The 21,221-nt window shown below is 44.4% G+C and overlaps 1 protein-coding gene across 1 annotated transcript; it reads right to left on the bottom strand.

Moving 5' to 3' along the window:
- Nucleotides 1-137: 137 nt before the first annotated feature.
- Nucleotides 138-21,129, bottom strand: Pkd2l1 (polycystin 2 like 1, transient receptor potential cation channel). Its single transcript, XM_034635847.2, has 17 exons — nt 20,895-21,129; nt 20,318-20,431; nt 9,939-10,066; nt 9,267-9,520; nt 8,035-8,259; nt 7,648-7,876; nt 6,851-7,021; nt 6,495-6,676; nt 6,104-6,224; nt 4,914-5,012; nt 4,604-4,725; nt 3,045-3,171; nt 2,168-2,286; nt 1,799-1,922; nt 691-741; nt 577-580; nt 138-187 (listed from the first exon to the last, which is right to left on the bottom strand). The coding sequence occupies exons 1-17, from the start codon at nt 21,127-21,129 to the stop codon at nt 138-140; spliced, it is 2,355 nt and encodes a 784-aa protein (XP_034491738.2).
- Nucleotides 21,130-21,221: the final 92 nt, after the last annotated feature.

The following is a 21,221-nucleotide window of genomic DNA, read 5'->3' as shown; positions in this document are numbered from 1 at the left end:
TCTTCTGAATTACAGCCCCCTCAATTCCCAGTGTTAAGTGGAACTCCAGGAGACAGAATTCTCCGGAAAAGCCTTTGTTGACTTTGCTATGGCAGAGCAACACTCTAACAACTCTGCAACTTTGGAATCTTACCTCATCAGAGTCTACTCACCTCTAAGGCTTCCCCTTCTCTTTTACATGGAAACTCTATAAGGGATTACAAGAAACCCATGGATGCTGGCAATAGAGATCTAGATGCACAAATAAGAGTAAGATTTACTGGCAAGTACAGCTAGACACAACCTACTCTCTTGGCTTCTATCTTTTTCACAAATCATGTCTGTCTAGGTGCTTAGGGAGAGTCCTTACCCTCCCTTCCTTTATCCTGTTTGTTATTGACATGGTTTTATTACTATTGCAGAGCTAAGTGCACATGCAGTAAGAAGCCCAGTTGGAAATGTCATTTCACAGAGCTATGTGGCTACACACAGAAACACTGAATCACAAACCTAAACATGATGCCCAGCTACACACAGTAACATTGGCTGAAGAGTCAGGTAAAGGGTGGGACTCAGCAACAGCCATGTGGGACCTACTGCCCTAGAAGTGGAGAGCATGTAGAGAAGAAGCCTCTGTGGAGACACAGAGAGAGGAGCCTGCTACTGATGCTTTAGGACTCTTCCTCCATTCTCCTGGACTTCCTATGGGGCTGGAGTCACAGCTGTGGCTAGCTGCAGGTGTTCCCAAATTGCTTGATCCTCCTGTTGGAATAAAAAGAAATAAGTTATCTTAAGGAATAGTATGTTTCCCACCTTTCTTTTCTCTGGATCTGATTACAGATAATCCAGACTGCTAGAGACTGAATGTTTTTGTTTCACAAAATCATATATTGAAATGCTAGCCCCTAATGTGATGGTATTAGGAGGTGAGACCTTTGGTAAGTGATTAGGTCATGAGTGTGGAACCCTCATGAAGGGGATTAGTGCCCTTATAAAAGAGAGTTCCCAGCTGGGTGCAGTGGGGCACAACTGTAATCCCAGTGGCTTGGGAGGTTAAGGCAGAAGATTTGCAAGATCAAAACCAGCCTCAGCAACTTAGCAAGGTCCTAAGCAATTTAACAAGGCCTTGTCTCAAAATTTAAAAACAAATAAGGACTAGGGATATGGCTCTATGGTTAAGTAACCCTGTGTTCAGTCCCTGATACTGAGAAAAAAAAAAGTTTCCCTTGTTCCTTCTACTATGTGAGGGCACAGCAATCTATGAACCAAGAAGCAAGCCCTCCCAAATTGTGTGAAATATATTTCTGTTGTTTGCAAGCCCTCAGTTTATGGTTGTTACCACAAGCCAAATAGACTTAAACACAGACCTTGCTTAGAGGCCAAGGCAGGCCTTAGGCCAGGGCAACAACTTGCAAACCTTTCCTACATCATCACCTCCACTGATATGCTGACAACTATGAACATGTTTCCCTAGGACCCTGAAAACATAGGTCTTTCAAAAATGTTATACTTTTTCCACCACTGAGGGGCTGGGTGTGGTGGCCCATGTCTGTAATCTCAGTGTTTGGGAAAACTGAAGCAGAAGGATCACAAATTTAAGACCAGTTTGGGAAACTGAATATTCAAGACCCTGTCAAAATAAAATTTTTTAAAAAGTCTGGGGATGTAGTTCTGTAGTAAAACACCCCTGGGTTCAATCCCCAGTGTCACAGACAGACACACACATACACAAAAAGTCTCCCCACCCCTGTATGAGTGGGGAAAGATAGTAGAGTTCATCTCTGGAGAACTTAGAGGACCCAGATGAAGGGCCACTCACCACTGCTGGGGAGGGAGTCAGCCACCCCTTCCTCTCCAGCATCTTCAGCTTTGAGCCTACAGAATCAACCTGAGACACAACTCCCTCCAGAACAGTCTCCAGCTGCAGAACTCTCCTTGTGAGCCTGTGAAGGATTGAAGAGTGACCAAGGGAGCAGATCATTGGAGAGATGGGTATCTACAGGGACAGGAATAACAGAATGATGTGTATTTGAATGGGAATAAGGAAGGTGTTGCCCAACCTTGTAGGGAGAATCATAGGGGAGCAAAAGTTCTCCCTGGACTAGGACAGGGAATTGGAAGGTTGTGGAAAGAAACTCAACATAGGATATTACAGAAACAGCTACCCTGGGCTCCTGGATTCACGTACAAGTAGAATTCTTCTCTGCAAACCCAGCCTTCTGCTCTGGCAGCCTCTGGGCCCAACTTGCTTGTTGGGCTGTGCACAATTGCCTGACCCAGGTTTTCAATCTCAGCACTGAGGGCCACCTGATCAGGAAATCAGAGGTTAGAGGGGATAAGATGATTCTGGGAAGGCATCAGCTCGTATTCTATTATCTGCTCTAATGAGCTCTGAGCTTCAGTTCTTTCTATCCCCCTTTCCTCCCAGACTGGAGACAATAGGGTCAGGATGGTGCTGAATTAACTTCTGGAGAGGGAATCACTTCCCAAAGAAACAAAATGTGAACTCTTCAAAGTCTTAAATGAGGTGTTCACTAGAATCCAACTCCATTCGGGAGAGGAGAGACAGTACCAAAATTTTTCATCCTTTCTCTCTGGGCTGCTATCACCTGACCTTGATTTTTTTAGTCTACAGTGTATAGGGATGGAGCAGGCTGAGTAGGAACAGCTGAGGAACTGAAAATCCCAAGGAAGAAGCAGATTTTCAGAGGGAATTGTCAGGGCAACTGGTCCATTTTTCCTAAGTCTTTGTTTTACAGTACTTGTTCTCAACCTTGGTTATGCATTGGAATCACCTAGAAAGCTCTAGAAAGTATTGAAGTATGGGCCTCACTCCCGCAGCTTCTGATCTAATTGGTCTAGAATGTGTGGCCTGAGTATAAGGATTTTTAAAGGTTCCTTGGGATATATAATGTGCAACAGTATGAGAATCACTATTCTAGAGAGCTCTTTCCTACTCATCTATGGGAACATTTTCAGTTTGGGTTTGTGATCCAGGCGTGCTGGGGAGAGAGGAAGGGGAGCAACATCCTTATACTGACTCCCCACCAGCCAGCCCTGCTCACTCTCTCCTCCTCCAGGTCCTGTCGCATTTGTTCCTGCTCGTTCTCATCCAGAATGTGATTCCCATCCTGGTCGAACCTGGCGAAGGCAGCTGTGAGCTCAGTGATCTCATGCTCTGCATGCCCCAGTCTGAGGAGAACAGGATCATGAAATGACTTCTGACATGTTGAGGGTGTGATCACTCAACTATGGATTCCTAACCCTTTTATTAGCCTCTAGTTAGAGTCTTGATCTCTAAGGCTGGGGTTGTGGCTCAGTGATAGAGCACTTGCCTAGCATTTGTGAGGCCCTGGTTTCCATCCCCGGCACCGCTACCACCACCACCACCCAAAAAAAAAGGAGAGTCTTGTTGAGTCTTGCTTTCTGGGAATGAAGAGGATCACACAGGAAAGCCAGAATCCCCCAAATCTAGCAATTTTACCTCCAATAAATTGCTTGAATCTATTTCTTCTTCCTGCCCTGACTCCTGATGACTAGATTTAGGGCCTCATGATCTCCTATGGGGGTTATTGCCACATCTCTTTGCCTCTAAACAATCTGCCACTCCCTATGCCCAGCTTCCCTTTACTTCGTGCTCCTGAAATCCATCATCCTTCATTATACAACTAGAGTCACTAACATTTTAAAACACAGGTCTAATAGCTATCTATGGTGGCTCATGCCTATAATCCCAGATACTTGTGAAGCTGAAGTAGGAGGATTACTTGAGTCCACAAGTTTGATAGGAGTCTAGGCAACATAGTGAGACCCTGTCTCAAAAAAATAAGTAAAATAAAATGCAAGTCTAAATATACCCCTTCCCTGCTTAAAAACCCCTCCTGGACATTCTAGTGTGTGGATAGATTTGATGTTCAAAGAAAAAACCTTTCCAAAAGTGGCCCTTGCCCTTTTCTCTGACCTCATCTCCTGCTATAACCCACCTTTTATTTGAAACCTTAGCAATGCTCAGCTACTTATTTCTCTTTTATGAATTCTTAGTTTCACATTCCTATGCCTGTGTATATGACTTAATGTCTCAGAAGGCCTTCCTCTTCTTGTCCACTCACAAGCTATTCATCCTCCAAAACTTTATTAAGAAATAACCTCTTCCAGGAAGCCGACACTTAAGCCTAAATAGAATTGATAACTCTCTTTTCTCCATGTGCCCTCTCTTTTCATGTCACTTCTGTGATTTGATTTATTTTCCTATGTGTCTATTAGCTCCTACAAGACAAAGGCTTTGTCTCATTTAGTTATGTTGTCCCCTACTCAGTGCCTGGTCCACAACTGGTATTCCCAATGTGTTTGTTCAATGTTTTGTGGAATGAGGCATTTATACAATAATGAGGAATTATGTTGTTACACTAAGAGTTGTTCAGAAAGGTCCAGAATGTTATAGACTATGGCCCAGATACCTTAGTCTCCAAAAGAACACAATTCTGAAGGTCAGGATAAAAAAAACCTATGAGCAAAGGTCAGAGGTGCACAGACCAAGACCAAAAGCTTATAGACAAAAGATGTATAGTTAATAATCAAGAACTTATTGACCAAAATAAAGAAGATTGAATGTCTGGTTGCTCACTCCCTCAAGGTTTTGGTGAAATCCTCAAACTGGATCTCCTGCTCTCCACCCTGCAGAACCTTCTGCACATCTGAAACCTGTTTCTTCTTCAGACGCAACCGTAGGAGGGTCTTGTTGTAGCCCTGAAAGGGAAAGGAAACAGGCAAAAGTCCCCATAGACATCTCATCATCCTTGGATTCCTCCTCCACCCAAAATATGTCAGGCTTTCAGGAAAAAGTCAAAAGGGCAGCATAGGCTCCTATGACAGCCAGAAATAGATCATTCACAGAGGCAGATGCAGAGAGGAACTCAAGGAGACTGCATAGTCACCTGTTTTAGGAGGTCAGAAAGTTGCAACTCATCCTTCTGTCCAGCCAACTCCTCCTTGACCTCTGAGTATGTGTCATTGATGATAGCTAGGAACATGTTCTGGAGGATAAAGTGGGGACATGGGTCCTCACCCTCAGACCCATTAAAAACATTAAACTCATGCCACAGACACATGTTCTAAAGGGCCCAATGGTCCCAACCTCAGCTTTGTAGCCCACCCTGCCTCTCAGGGTCGGAGAGCCCAGCCTTTCAGCACATTTCTGTTAGGGATGGATCTTGCTCCCTCATCAACCTGGCATTCTCATTCTCAGTTGCTGCATAATCTTTCTGACACAGATACTCCAACATGCCACTTGTTGAAGCTAGGAACTTCTTCTCAAGATGAGAGTAGAACTGTGTTCTCTTTACCATCTGTTCCTCAATTGGTGTCTGTATCCCTAGTGATTGATCAAACAAAGAAACTTCTGGGGCTTAGGACACAGTTCAGAGGCAGACCACTTGCCTAGCATGTGCAAGGCCCTGGGTTTTATCCCTAGAACTGAAAGAAAAAGGAGGAGAAGGAGAAGGGGAGGAAAAGAAGAGAAGAAGGGGGGAGGAGGGGGAGGGTGGAAGGAGGAGGGAGAAGAAGAAGTAGTACAGGAGGAAGAAGAGAGCTAGTGGGGAGAAAGAGAGAGAGAAGAGAAGAGAAGAGAAGAGAAGAGAAGAGAGAGAGAGAGAGAGAGAGAGAGAGAGAGACTGACTTGCTGGCCATGTTAATAAAAATCAAATCCATATCCCAGATATTTCCCAGTTGGCAGGGAGAGAAAACAACCACCAAATCATAACAGTAGAAATCAGTAAAAGCAATAAAAGATCTCCAAAGGAAGGATCATCTTAGGAAAATAGGCATAGAAGCTTCTAGGGGCAGCTACTTCTCAGGAGGCATTTCCCTCTCCCTTTCCATTCTTGGAGGGTAGGAGTTTGATTTTCCTTCAGGGAAGAAAACCTCCTGACTATGTTGGACATGCTGACCACATTAGCCAGCTCTGGGAAGGTTCAAAGGAATGTCCCCCACCACATGCACACATGCACTCTCTGTCCTTGATTAAAGTAATAACCCATCATAATCCTGAGTAGGGTACAGAAGGGGTCAAAACTCCACCCTGGATGCTCCCTATGTTACCACCCATATCCCCCAAGGGGATCCTCACCAAGAGCACAAAGAAGACGAAGAAGACGTAGGTGACAAAGTAGGCAGGGCCCAGGATGCGGTTGGCATTGTTGATAGTATTGTAGTCAAAGTCCCCAAGAATTATCCGAAACTGAGTGAAACTGAGAGACCAAGTCTGGGCTTCACCCAGAGCCTAAACAAACTCTAGCCCCAATCCATATCCCATCCCACTTAACTAACTTCAGACAGACCCATCACTCCACCTCTGACCCAATCTGATACAAAACAGGTTAGTAAATTACTTGAGCATTCACCTGGGCTTCCTGAAACTTTAACCCAGACACCTTAAGGACAGACATGCCCACATGTGTCCCCCATTTTCCCCAAGGGCTGGAAGGTGAAGGGCAGAAGGTGAAGAGTGGGATACACACATGCACTTGATGAAAGTGCTAAAGTTTTCCACTTGAGTCCCAAAAAGCAGGTAGCCAAGCTGGGCATAAGCAAAGAAAACAATGAAGAACATGACGGCGAAGCCCAGGATGTCCTTGGCACAACGGGCTAGTGTGGATGAGAGCTGGGTCATGGTTTTGTTGAAGCTGATGTACTTGAATATCTGCAAAAGCCATGACAAATGCAGTGGTGAAGAAAAAGTGAAAATGTTAAAAAAAAAAAAAAAGCCCATCCCAGGGGAACTATGGAGGCCACAGAAATTAATAAATGAGATAGGCATTAAGGAGGGGAGAGTAAGTGCCCTGAGACAGGTCTGGGAAAGGAGAGCCCCAGGTACCTTGATCCAAGCAAAGAAAAGATTGACAGCATTCATGTTGTTGTATTGTGTCTGCCAGAAGGCCAGGAACTCAAAGTCAGCATATGTGTTTGGCTGCTGCAGGAGCTTCCCCATCAGCCGATTCACCTCTAGGGTTCGGAATATGTGGAAACCCATGGCCATAATGGAAAGCTGTCACACAGGGATCAAGGGGTTGTCAGGGAGTCTCAAGGGAAGTTCAAAGATGAGGTCCCACAAGAGAGATGGGGCAGGTAAGACAGGTGGGCTAGAAACACCCCTCCTGCTGAGGTGTTCACTAGCTCAGGTTTAGATAAAGCCAGAGAGGGTGACTGAGAGCAGTTTGAGTGTTCTAAAGCCCGAGAGAAGGCTTTAGGGCCAGTGGCAAATGTATAAGGCCACAGGAAACCAGAGTCAAGAAAAATATTTCTCCCACCCCCACCACTTTCAAACCTTGATCAGTTTATAGATGAAAATGAAGGAGCAGAATATTTGAACAGAAAAGAAAAGGCAGGGCTTTCAGGGGGACAGGTCATAAGGGCAAAAAACAGGAGACGAAAGAATATCAAGTGTGTAAAAAGCAGAGGCCTAGACCACAGGAGAGGAGAGGACATGTAGGAGATCCCCCAAGGGCTGAGTCAGGGGAACCTCACCCTCTCACCCAGGGAGCTGTGGCACAGTGATTTGACCCGAACTCAGAAGGAGGGCTTAGTCTTCAAAAGGAAGAACTTGGAGCTCCCACCAAGATGGATGCCCCTCCTTCCCCAGTATGTTCCATGTCCCAAACATTTGTCCCTCACCAAAATGACCACAAGGTCCAGTACATTCCAGATGCTGCTGAGGTAGTGAAGCCGGTGCATGTGGAGCTCCAGGATCTCCTCCACCACATAGTATAAGATGAAGATGCAGAAGATGATCTCACAGCCAACAATGAAGAAGTCCCAGTTGCTCACATAGCGAATCAGCTTAACTGTGCGAATTTGCCAGGATGGAATGGCACCTCCTGTGGCTGGGAACTCCACCACTAGTCTGTAGGGAAGCAGAGACTGGGGATAGACTGAGAGAATTCCTCCTATATCCCCTCCTTCCCACATCTATCCAAGGCCTATATTTAGGGAAGGATCTCAAGCATAGCACACAGGGACCAGCAGCCAGGGATAGAAGGATACAACAGGAAAAGGGCCCACCTCAGAACACAGAAAAGATTGATGTTGGCATTGTAGACAGAGAAGTCAATGAAGACCACCCTAGTGCCCCTGTCCAGCCACAGCCCCTCTTGAAGGTTCCGAAGTGCCTCTGCACTAGCCTGTCGAGACACTGGAAGGTCCAGGTAGTAGCCACCTCCGCTGTAGCTTGTGAGCCTCCCCCAGTGGGAGGAGCCCCCCAGCTCCTCCTGGGAGTGGTATGTCCACCTGCCACAGAAAAAGCCATCTGAGCAAAGAGAGTCTGAGCCAGCTCAAAAGCTCATCTCCAAGATGATGGTAATGCTTTATGATTTCCTGGACCTTACACTTCCATATACATCATATATCTATGCACACACTATGTGTGTACATATGTATATGTGTATGCATGTATATATAACATGATATATATATATATACATGTTATATACAATATGTATTTCACACATATTATTTTGGTTGATTCTAATAACAACAAGAAGTGAGAAGGGAGTAAGTATTATCCACATTTTACAGAAGAGGAAACTGAGATTCAGAGTTTTCCAAGATAAGTAGCTATATAGTGACAGAATGGAAACTCAAATGTAAATCTCCTCATTTTCCACTATTTTTTCAATGACAAAGACAAGTTCCACTTTTGCCCAAACCAGAGCAGGCTCCATAAGGGAGGTACCTTGACTGTAAATACAGAAAAGATTCTTACTGCTCTCATGGCCGTTTGACCCACAGATTCCCCGTTCTACCACCTCAAATTTCTAAGCTGGACCCCTATTTCCTCCCCATTCTGTCCTGTCCATCCCCTTCTTCTACTTCCCTCATCTCATCCATCTGAAACCTCTTGTTTCTCCCCCATGAGTCTCAAGGGCTGAGTTCTCCAGCCACGACTTGTGTGACAGTGTCAACTTCACCCCTTCATCACACTCCCAAGGGACTTCTGCACAGAGATGCTTTCCCTGTGGGGACTGCCTGCAGAGAAGGGTCAGTGTAATTGTGACCTGTATGTGGAAAGAGGTTCAGAGGCTACAGACTATCTGCTAGTCTGTCTCCTCTATGCCTGAATGACACACGCCAATGTCCTTACAGTTTGCACTTGGAACTCAGGGAGATGCCCATCAAGTCCCCTGAAGTGTAAACCCCTAAGGCCCTTGAAGCCTTGGCAGAAGTAGTTCTCACTCCTTGAGATGATGTCAGGTTCAGAGGGGCAGCCCTATGGCCTTGGTTGGGGGCTCACTCACGCTGTGTCATTGAGGAGCCCAAAGGGGAGTTGCTCTTCTTTGTCTGGAGAGTAGACATCATAGCAGCTCAAAATGTCGTCACGGAAGTCCTCATGCACCACACAGGAATCATTGCGGACCCGCAGCTGCCGCAGCCTTGGGACCCCCAGGAGCAGGTTCTCATAGTAGATGAAGGAGTGCGAGCCGTGGCCCAGGCTCTGGTTGTTGTACCACTTGGTCCAATACAGACTGTCCAAGAGTGGGCCCTGGGCAAACTGGACCACAGGTTGGGTTGGGCTGACCCAGCCTCCTCCTGACTACTGATCTTCATCCTGACTCTCTGGTCACCAATTTGTCTCCAGTGTCTTTTGTTTGAGCCCTCAACTGACCAACTGACCCAGGGACCTTGACCAGATCCTGAACTTACTCTATGTGTAAAATGCATTTTGAGGTTCAGCCCACCCTCTCATTCCCAATTCTGGTCTAACCTCTGATTCGTTCTCTTATCAACATCCAGATCCCTCCCCCACCTCTACCTCAACTCCAGGCTAACTCATGACTCAGCCTGATTCCTGATTGACCTTATCTTTGAGCATGTGGTCCATTGCCTGGTGTCTGGCATCCCCATGCTCTGGCCTGTGATTTCAGGCCATTGAAAAGGAGAAGATAGACAGGAGGCAATTTCATACTCACATCCCAGAAGTCTGCCATGCTGCTGATGTCCTGGAAGGAGACTCCAGTATCTGACGGGGTATGTAGGAAGAGCTCAGACATCACTTTGGTGTAGTAATAGGCACTGGAGCTTGTCATCCCATAGGTCACTAGAAAACAACCCCAGAGAATGTGTCATTCTCATAGTTCCCATCTCCATTCCCCAGAGGTGACAGGAAAGCCCACTGCCCTTGGAACAGAGGTGCTGCCTACCTACCCTTAGAGATAGCTGGGGAGGCTGATGGTGGCTCTGGGGGAAACTAGGGAATGCATTAGGGAAGGGTAAGGCCACAAGGCTTCCTCTTTTCCTCCCAACTCACCTCAGAGAGACTGAACTCCACTCAGTAACTCTCTCTTGATATTGCCGTTCTAGAATTTTACTTTTCTCTCCTGACTCAATTTAATTCCTAGTATTTACTCCCCAGAGGCAAGATATTTCTGTCATCTGCTTTGGACGGTGCTTCCTTTTATTTTTCTTCTCTTTATGCCTTTTGGAAGTGCCTCCAAATTCTAGATCACTCCAAAACTCTGGCCAAACACTTTACAATACAACACTTTTTTTTTCTTAAATTTACAATACAGATGTGGTCTCCTGGCTTCTTGAGTCAGTGACTCTGCAATCATGGGAGCAGCAGGCATGGCTAGTGCATCCTGATGGGCACATTTGTCTCCTGAGAGAGGGACTCAGAGCATCCCAGATTAAAAAGACCTGGATCTCCCTCAACTGCTCATAAGCACACACCCAGTCCCATGTGCCTAAAGTGGATCTCTCAAGGGACCCTCCCCAGGATTCCTGGTTAAAAGAGAGGATTTGAAGAGAATATATCACTTATTTCATAGATTGTCTCTCAATTTTGGTTTGTTTGGCACTTCCTTATGATTAAATTTAACTTACACATTTTAAGGAGGAGTGTCATACAGGTAATATTGTGTCCTTCTCAGAGCATCACATCAGGAGGGACGTACTATTTGTTTGTCTCCTTACTGGGGAAGTTAACTTTGATTCCTTTTTAAGGTAGTGTCTACCAGGTTTCTCCAGTGGCAAATTATGATTTTTCATTTTATGGTTAATATGCATTGTGTGGAGATACCATGTAGATATCTTCTTACTCACCAATCTTTTACCTACTAGATGAAAGTATATTGATAACTTTGATTATTATTAATATGATTACCAAATGGTGATTTTTTTCAATCCATTATTCCTTCTGATTTAATTAGTTGTATTATTTTGAGAAAGAATTTCCCTTGCTCCTTATTCATTTATGTGTATCAGTTTGAACTCATGGATTCTTGGCTTCCCCTTACTATGGGTTGTAATTTGTTATTATTGTTTATTTTGTTACTCAAAATTTGAGGGCCAGGTCATGAAAGACATAGAAAGAGTAAGGACTTTTCAACCTTAAAAGGGGATAAACAAAAATAAAAATTAAATGTAATATGAGATCCTGTAATGGATCTTGGACTATAATTTTTTCTTTTGCTTTAATAGCTATTAATTAGTGAAATTGCAATAAATTCTATTCATTAGATAACAATGATGGATCAATGATAATTTCCTGTTTTTGATAAGAGGATAGTCTCAGTTTTTTAAAAGTATTTTTTAGTTATACATGGACACAATATCTTTATTTTGTTTATTCATTTGTATGTGATGCTGAGGATTGAACCCAGTGCCTCACATGAGAGAGGCAAGCACTCTGCCACTGAGCCATAATCCCAGCCCGAATATTCTCGGTTTTAAAAATATACTTTAAGGTATTTAAGAATAATGGGACATTTTAGCTGCAGTTTACTCTTTTTGATGGTGGTAGGTACCGGGGATTAAATTCAGAGGCATTTAACCACTGAATCACATACCAGCCCTATTTTGTATTTTATTTAGAGACAGGGTCTCACTGAGTTGCTTAGTGCCTCACTTTTGCTCTGGCTTTGAACTCATGATCCTCCTGTCTCAGCCTCTCGAGCCACTGGGATTACAAGCATGCACAAGTATGTCCGGCTGCAATTTACTCTTAAAAGTAGTGGTGTGTGTGTGTGTGTGTGTGTGTGTGTATGTGTGTGTGTAAAATACTCATATCTGGGAAATCTGGGTAAAGAGTAGGATATATATATATATATATATATATATATATATATATATATATATATATATATGAATCAGAGATGAAAAAAGGCTATCACAGTGAATACCATCTATTGGTCATTCACGAGGTTTAATCAGCCTATGTCATTAGGAAAAGTTCAGTTCAGTTCATAATTGCTGTGTGATCTCTCAGCAGACAGAAGTTTCCTGCGGGAATCCACTTTCCATGTCCAGAAAACACCATTTTTCAGATACTAAGGCCAGATGTGAATTAGAGAGAAGTGAAGGTGGTATGTCTGAACTTTGTTTATATATATATAAAACATGAAAATGTTTAATATAGTATTTATCAGCCTCTTGTGAGCAATTCCCTTCAAGAATTTTCTTTATCAGATCTTGGGCCATATTTTATGTCACCATCCTGGAAAGGGAACAACTGGGGTAGATAGGAGTTTGTCTATAATCTTGGAGGAAATGCGGGGGGGGGCAACGAATGAACCCTGATTTGGTACTTAACATCATACTTCTTGCAGGCTGGGGTCCAGGGAATCAACAAAGAAGAAAGTACTATTTCACATTTCCCCACTCTACTCTGTTAACAAAGTTCAGACATACCACCTTCACTTCTCTCTAACTCACATCTGGCCTTAGTATCTGGAAAATGGTGTTTTCTGGATATGAAAAGTGGATTCCCGCAGGAAACTTAACTTCTGTCTGCTGAGAGATCACATAGCAATTATGAACTGAACTGAACTTTTCCTAATGACATAGGCTGATTAAACCTCATGAATGACCAATAGATGGTATTCATTGTGATAGCCTTTTTTCATCTCTGATTCCAAGTTAAATGTCCAGAATTAATATTGCTCTGGAGGGCTATCAATAATTTATGGAGGCATAATATCTACAATCATTACTCAAGACAGTAAAGATTATGGCTTCTAAGATAAATGGCCTTCTAAGATAAATTTACCTGGTCAAATGCTTCTTGACACATGGAAATTCAGTATTCATACTTCTTTGTAACTCTGATTAAAATACATTGAATTGGTAAGATCAAGAAGGAAACTTAAAACCCTTTAAAGTGAGGGTCTAAAATTGGTTTAGTACTTATTTAACACCTTCTTTCTATCTAAATACCCTCTCTTCCTTGTTAATTCTTATTTCTGAAAATTTTGTACTTTGTGCAAAGGTACACCTTAAGGTATTTAGGAATAATGAAGCATTATGTCTGTAATTTACGCTCAAACAGTAATTATATGTAAGTGGGAGTGAACATAAATGAGAGATGCTTTCCATCACTATTTTGTGAAGCTCAAACTATTTCAAATACTCCACATTTTGATATTTAATAGACAAAATTATCAGTTTATGAATGTGAATTATTACAGACTTCTTATATATATTAAACAGACATTGTTCAAAAATCTACAATTGTACAAAATACCTTGCTATGTATCATGATTTCTATCCTCAAAAAGTTCTATTGAGGAAGATGGCCCCAAATAAACTTGGTGTCATCAAATGAGTATAAATTTCAAGCCAGACAGAACCTAGGTTCAAATCCCAGCTCTGCCACTTACAATATAGACTTAGCCTCTGAGTTTCAGCTTTCTCAGCAATAAGGAAAGGAATATAGTACCTTTCTTACAAGTTGTGAAGTTAAAGATGATGTCTTTAAATTGCACGGAAAACAGCAGATGCTCAATACCTACCAGTAATCCTGTTATGTGCTCCTCAGGGATAAGGACTGTGCTTTGTTCATTTTGCATAGTGCCTGGTGTTTAATAACAACTTCTTATTTTTCTTCTTATTATTAATTCAATCCCACTAGGGACTGAACCCAGGGGCACTTTACTCCTGAGCCACATCCCCAGCCCTTTTTAATTTTTATTTTTTTTTGTTTTGAGGCAGGGTCTTGCAAAGTTGCTTAGGGCCTTGCTTAGTTGCTAAGTCAGGCTTTGAATTTGCAATCCTCCTGCTTTGGCCTCCTGAGCTGCTGGGATTACAGGTGTCTCTTGTGTGTGAGCCCCACATCCTCTGTTCCTGTGAAGATACTTTGAATGGCAGCCATCCTGCTCACGTTAACCACACGTCTGAAGCAAACATGGCCCTCTCAAGGTAATTTATTTTATGCATTTACTGTTTACTGAACAAACGTCTGTGTACTCGAGTGTATTTGGCAGCATTGTCGACGGCGCCCCCCTGTGTTTGCCTGAGATACTGCGCTCAAGGTAGAGGTTCCACTCTGCTCATCACTGCAATTTGCACATTGCTCCGTGGACGCTCAGAGGCCTGTGTTCTGTCCCTGTTAATGGAAGCGTGCTCTGAACCTGTCTGCCTCCCTCCGCTACTCATTGCCTTCAATCTCAGCCCCCAGAGGGTGTCCACAACCACTTGGGACAGAAGGCAAAAGTGGAATTCAGACAGAAGCTTGATTGGCTCTTCAGTGACAAGCTTGGTCTTGCTGTGGCCCAGACATCAGCCTGCCCAGAATTGCCAGGAGGCTTTGGCAGACTCACCGTGCCACAGCACAGTCCTTCCTTTGCTGAGTTCAGTGGACACAGGCGGACTGGTGTGTGGCCAGAGGGGTGCCACAGCACAGCAGTCCTCAGATGCCTACCTTCCACCTTCCTTTCGAAATCACAGACAACTCACTGAAGTGTCTCCAAGGAGAACAAGTTTTACCAAAATGAATCCTTCTTCATTTAACTGATCAAATGGATGAATCTGACCCTCTAGGTTTCTTTCCCCAGTGGGGAGCTGGTCTGAGTATTGACTGTTGGCTTCACTGAAGCATCTTACCCTGAAGGCCTGAGAAGAAGCACAGTGGCCAAGCTGGGCTTAACTAGTAAGCCGCAGTTGGCCACGGCTGCTGGAGGCTTCCTGCTCAGAGAAGGAGACAGGGAACTGAAGGAATAGTCGGGGGTCAGAGAGACTAGGTTGAGTCTGGTTTTCCAGATGAATGAGAAGGAAAGGATTGGTGGAGGGTTTGGTGCTACAGTCGGAAGATTTGCAAATGCTAACACATTCCTGTGTGAGGCACATCACCATTTGTCAGTTATTGTGAATATGTGTATTTTAAGCAATAAGATTCAGCTGGTTAGATTTTTCTGGGCAGTCTCAGTGACGCATTTCCTGTGTTGTGATTGTTCTGAAGACAGAGTGGCTCTAACCACTGTGAGAAGCCCAAATAAAAATTCATCCCCCCCCCCCCAAAAAAAAAAGGGCTAGGGATGTAGCTCAGTGGTACAGCACTTGCCTAGTATATGCAATCCCTAGATTTGAAGTGGGGGGATAATGGGGGAAGAAAGACAATTATATTCCAATCTCCAAGATCACTTCATCCTCTCCAAATAATGAATGATTCTACCAAACTATGGATAGAACCTTGAAACCCACTGAAAGGAAGCAGAGCTAATCAAGGTAGGCTTTTCTTCACAGCCAGCAATGGGTAAAAAGTATCCAGTCAACATTAGTTGTTGGGCAGACATGAGTCATCAAAGGCCAAAGGTTTCTGCCCTCTTCCCCACTCCATGGTAATCAGACCCAGTCTTGTTCTGGCTCAGAGCATCTCTTACACAGAGCCAGTCCCAGGTGTACCTTTGAGATAACAACATGTCTCCTAAAACAAGCAGCCATTGTTTCTACACAAAGACCTTCAGTGTCTCCTTCCTCAGCAAAAGGTCATAGCCATTCTTCTTTCAGAAAAGACAAAGAAAGGGCTGGAAACCCTTACATATCATGGTGGTGGTGTTGGGGCAGGCAGGAGAGACAGGCAGGAAGATCCTTCATTCTCTAGCACTTTCCCTGCTGAGCAATACCTGGGACAGGATGGACTCCACCACTCAGGAACTGTATTTGTAATGTCATTTTCTTTATCTTCAGAATAGAAATAATAACATCTATCCCTTACAGGATTGCTGTCAGGGTGCAATGAGATCCTAGGTGTGAAAGCTCTTTGTGAGGCTTCAAGGGCTGCACAGCTGATATTGTTATGGTGAGAAGATTGATGGTTCCCCCACATTGCCTGCATAAAAAAGATAGCTCTGTTCAGCCAGAACAGTCTCCGAATAGCCACTAAGTTCCTGGGATAAAGCATAGTGGGGAAGAGATGTGGTCAGTACAGCTGTCTGAGCTAGGCTCCTAGGGCCCATCCCAGGCCAGATTGCTGCCCAGGTGATGTGCAAATGTGTTGTTTTTTCTTTTAGCTCCCAGGAACCAGGTGCTGGAAATCAGAGCCCTGGTGCTTGGTTCCCTACCCAGGGTCTGGAGGTCCAGCTTCTCCATGATCCCTCCCTTCTCCTTTTCCTTCTTAAAGAGTGTCTTATGCAATTTACACAAAATAAGTGTTATACTCTAAAACATAAAGAAACTATCCACCCTCATTAGTAATCAAACACAAGAAAATTAAGGCAATTGTACCATTTTATACCTATTTAATACTAAAAGGTATGAATGAGAGAATCCAATTTTCATGAGGTTAAGATGAAATTGATGTGATCTTATAGCAGTAGTGGCATAGAGACAAAATGATAGCATTTTGTCTCTAGTACCAAGGAAACAATCCTATCTATTGGTCTAATATTATGACTCTTTGGAAGTTCCCAAGGAAACAATCAACAAAAGTGAAAAAAAGAATTGTGTGTGTGTATGTATGTATGTGTGTGTGTATACCCATAAAAGGCAGATATTGAAATAATAATGTAAATGTTTTATTTAATTGCAGTATAACTATAATCATTAAAATGAAAATTTATAAAATACTCAGAAACATGAGAACATATTTAAGATGGATTTCTAAATGAAGGTGTGTGACATAATACAACTAAGTAACTTTGATCCCCATTGAGAATGTATCACGTAATTGCAGATGGCAGAGTTCAGGGAGGCTAACAGAACAGGGCGCAGACGCTAGGATGTTGAGGCCAGCATATTGGAGAGTGCGAAAATAGACTTATTGAGACCATAATCAAGGTCCATAATGCCCAAAAATTTACCTGAAAGAAGGAAGAGTCAGGGAAGGATGGAATTTGCATGAATATTATTTTACTATTTGTTGGAAGAACCCTCAGAATATGAAGTTTTCCAAGTTTCACAGCATTCTTGAGGAGTCTGGTATTTTGAGGGTGAAGACTTTAATTCTCAAGGTCAAAGGCAGTTCAATGGCACATCTTCAGGTCATATAATGAATGAAATGACTTCAAGGAGTACTAAGATCCCAACTCCAGAGAAGCTGAAGGTTTTCGAGATTTAAAGGTATCAGGTTATTTCTCCTTCCTTTAACCTCCATTGCTCCCTGGGTTCATGATGCTGCAGTACAGATTTATAGTCTGCACAGTAGACCTCACTTACCATGTGCCAGAGAGACAGACAGACATGCTAAATTCTTAGCACAATATTGGGGGGCTATTTCATTCCACCATCACAGCCATCTTATCAGGTGGACGTGATCACTACCCAAGGCTAAGAGAAATTAGCAAACTTGCTCAGATCACACTTGAAAGTGCCAGGCCTTGAACCCAGACAGTCTGACTAAGAGCTCCAGTGCTTAACCAGCACGCTAAATCAACTAAACTGACTCAGTGACCCTGGTAAGAATGCTGTGAGGGTTAAATAAAATATACCGGCCGATGTGCTCAGCACAGGACCATCACCTTTCCTGCTCAAATTTCCCAGAGACACCTCTCTGCCCAGGACTTTCTTCTCCCTCCAGAATTAGGAGAACTCAAATGTATCATGTCACTCCTATGCTTTGAACCCTTCAGTGGCTCCTTCAGTGGCCCCTTCAGTGTCCCTTCCATGACATGCCCAAACAGGCCCTTGCTGGCCTTCCTTGCTTACACAGCAGCCTTGATCTCTTCACCTCTCTGCTCCTCCCCATCTCTGCTCCAGCCACAATGATGCACCTTCACTAAACTGTGCCCTCTATCCCTGCCGGGCACAACCTCTCTTCCTAGAAACTTCTTATCTCTTCATTTTCCTTTCAAGAGGCTAAATCCTCTTTCTCAATTCTCAGCTTGAATGTTCACTTCTTTGAATGTTCACTTTTTGATCCACCAGAAGTAATAGCATCCCAGGTTTTAGCTGTCAGATTGCCCAAGGAGTATTTTGTCCAATAATGGGCATCAAATTGATCAAGTCTGGAGACAGGAAAACCAGCATGGTGAACACTCTGAAATGGGTTTTAATATATGTCAGGCACTGAGTCTCAGCCTTCAGGGAGAGTAGTCCACATAATACTCACACAATCATATTGGATCAAGTAATTACTGGTGAGGAAATTGACAATCAAAGAAATTAGACAACTTGCTCAAGTTTTCTCAAATGGTAAATGGCAGAGTGTGGTGTTTGAAGCCAAATCTGTGCAGATTCAGAGCCTACACCTTCAATCTCCACATAATACCACCCTGAACACCATGTTATGATGACTGCTTTCTTGAGAAAACAGACATTATTTAAGCTGGGGAACAGATGACTAAGGAGAAATATGGTCACTATGTTCATTCCAATGGTTGAAAGGCTATTCCATCAGAAAATAAATGGAAAGTAGATGGCTCGATTGAAGAAAATCCTAAAAAGGAGAAGGTGAAGCCCTCTGGGTAAAGGCGCAAGTATCAGTCATCTCTGTCCCTCATTTCAATGTCTGGCACAGCAGAAGGAGCTCCATAAATGGAAAGAAAGAGAGCTGCCCACAGCAAAGTGGGTTCCCTGTGAGACTGTGAAGTCCCCATGGACACTCCCCAGGCTGTGCCCGCTTGGACATCAGCAAAGCCACGCAGGAGGGGTAATAGGGAAAGAGTTCTCTGCTTATTCTATACCCTCATTCGAAGATTCTATAGTTATTAGACTGAGTCTTTGATTTAAACTTTGGCAAGTCACAGACCATCTGGCACTCACAAGTGCATTGAGCTTTTAGGAAGAGGAGACCATAGGATGATGGGACTTCTGGGCTTCAGGACTCTAGCTTCCACCTAGATGTCTTGATCATCTGCAGAAAAAGGCTGTTTGTGTATTTCAGCTGCAGTCATGGGATGTGAGGAAGGAGAGGACCCTCATTCCTAGCAGATGGTTAGAATGGAAAATCAGTACATCAACAAATGAGTCTCTGACAGTCATGTTCTGAAAGGAATCCAATGGCCCCACAATGTGAATCCTGGTCTGACCACTGTCCCTACACAGTCTCCTCTGCACTGTGCTGTGTATAGGAGGAAAGCCCCCAGAGCAGACCCCTCTGCCTAGCACAGTGATTCCCCACAGCACACAGCAGAAGCAAGTACATCTGTCCAGCCCCCAGGGGTCCCACACAGTGGGGATGATTCACAGAGATGATGACATTTCCTATCAACACCTCTGTTATGAGAACTTTACATCTCACTTTCCAAGGATTTGTGCACCCTCAAATCACAGAGCCTGCTGAGGATGAGTAAGTAAGGAGGCACCACAGCTGGGTTGAGCGTCAGTCACCACACACACACACACGCACACACACATACAACTATATAGGCATCACCAGCAAGCAGGTAAAACCCCTCTTAAAGGAAGGAAGGAACTGAATATAAAGGTTTTGCCCTCATCTGTACAGCCTAGGAGCCTCTGCATGGCTCAACTTCATTATCACCTACAGTCCTTTGAGTTTATCTGTCATAGGCTTCCCTGTGATCTTTCCACTTGCTTCTCTGAGCTTAGACACCAAACCTCCCCAGCTTGGGTGCACAGCTAGAGTTTCATAGAAGCTGCCCCAGCTGCCTGTGGGTGATAGGCTCTCCCCTGGGACTCCACCACACCCTCCATCCTCACTCTCTTCTCAGGGATCTGAGCTCGAAGGCTCCACAATTGTCTTCTTCCTGCCCCTAAAGAGTCATGGACCAAGTGTAACACAGTAACTAACCACATGAAAACCACAAACAGAAAGGAGTGATCTTCCATTCTTTCCAGAAAGGTAAAAAACTTCCACCTTCCAGCAGAAAACAGTGGCTGCTGAGTCAGTGTCAGGAATTTGCACTTAAAACCTGGGTTCCCCTTGTTATTCTGTACAAAACCACTTTCATGAACCCGCCTTCTTTCACTGATTGCAGTGACAAGTTCTTTGTCAAAGAAATGCCTTAGGCTGAAAAGGCAGTAAACAGGAGCTGAATGTTGATATACATAGCTCCCAGGGTGCAGTCTGCTCACACAGGTGGACACGGCCCTACAGGCATCACCCACACACATGTGCATGCAGATGTTGCACATACCACCCACTGAGACGTCCACGGAGGCAGATGCTACTTACACAGACAGATGTCCAGCAGGAACACCGTGTACACCAGAAGCTCTCGCAGGGTGGTCTTGACATACAGTTCTCGGTTCTCTGCTGTGTTCTCAGTCAGGGTTGTTCCCCAGAGTCCTAAGAGTATTGGAGGGATGCCAACATGTTCCCCCCAGTACCCCTCTTTGGACTTCACCCCATCTCCTTACCCATCCCTTGTCCCCTGACAGAATTGGTTCCTCTTCCCACACCAGGCCAGCCCTGTTCCAATCTCCCTGAAGCAGATGGGTGAGGGCTCAGAGTTGCAGAGAGCCAAGTCATGAAAGTTAGGCACCTGTTCCAGGTGGGGAGGTCTAGGGACTCATCCCAGCTGTGTCCTCCCTCAACCTGATTCCCATGTACCCCAATGGGCCCCCAGAGGAATGACTGTGCCAGGTGCCCCCCTGGCAGACCATAAGACTGGCCTTTGTGTCCTGGGGCCAGGCTCCAACACAGGCAAGTTACAAAGGGACACTGAGAATTCACCTCTTCTTCAGTACCTTTTCACTCCTCAAAATTTCTGGCTCCAATACCCCAGAGAAGCCCTCCCCACACCCAGTACCTCTGATGCTGTGACAGATATGGAGGCAGCAGCTGGACACCAGGGTCCCTTGTGTCTTCTCCTGGGGTCCATCTTCAGGCTTCTTGGGTTGTGCCTGTGGGAGCCCCACACTGGAGATGGTGCAGATCCTCAGCGTCCCATGTGGAGAAGGGGAACCACTGTAAGCAGGGTTGTCCCAAGCTCTGTTCCCTAGCTTCTGCATCTCCTGCCCTTCGGGACTTTCCATGGCATTCATGCGGATGGAGGTGGGATCCTGGCACTCCAGGTGCCCACTCTCTCCTGGAGAAATGGGGGACAAAGGCACAGCCTGGCCTACCCCACAGAGGG

The sequence above is a fragment of the Marmota flaviventris genome, chromosome 4 (assembly GCF_047511675.1).
Source record: "Marmota flaviventris isolate mMarFla1 chromosome 4, mMarFla1.hap1, whole genome shotgun sequence".
Lineage (NCBI taxonomy): Eukaryota > Metazoa > Chordata > Mammalia > Rodentia > Sciuridae > Marmota > Marmota flaviventris.
The sequence above is the reverse complement of the archived record's forward strand: the minus strand, read 5'-3'. Positions and strand labels throughout refer to the sequence as shown.

Bases quoted from the DNA above. Each gene is read 5' to 3' on its own strand.
- Pkd2l1 (XM_034635847.2), bottom strand. From the start codon at position 21,129: ATGAATGCCATGGAAAGTCCCGAAGGGCAGGAGATGCAGAAGCTAGGG. The intron at 6,677-6,850 runs GTACCTGGGGCT...TGGCTTTTGCAG, and splicing joins TTTTCTTTGCTTGGATCAAG to ATATTCAAGTACATCAGCTT. The intron at 3,172-4,603 runs GTGAGCAACCAG...TGTTCTCCTCAG, and splicing joins TTCACCAAAACCTTGAGGGA to ACTGGGGCATGCAGAGCATG.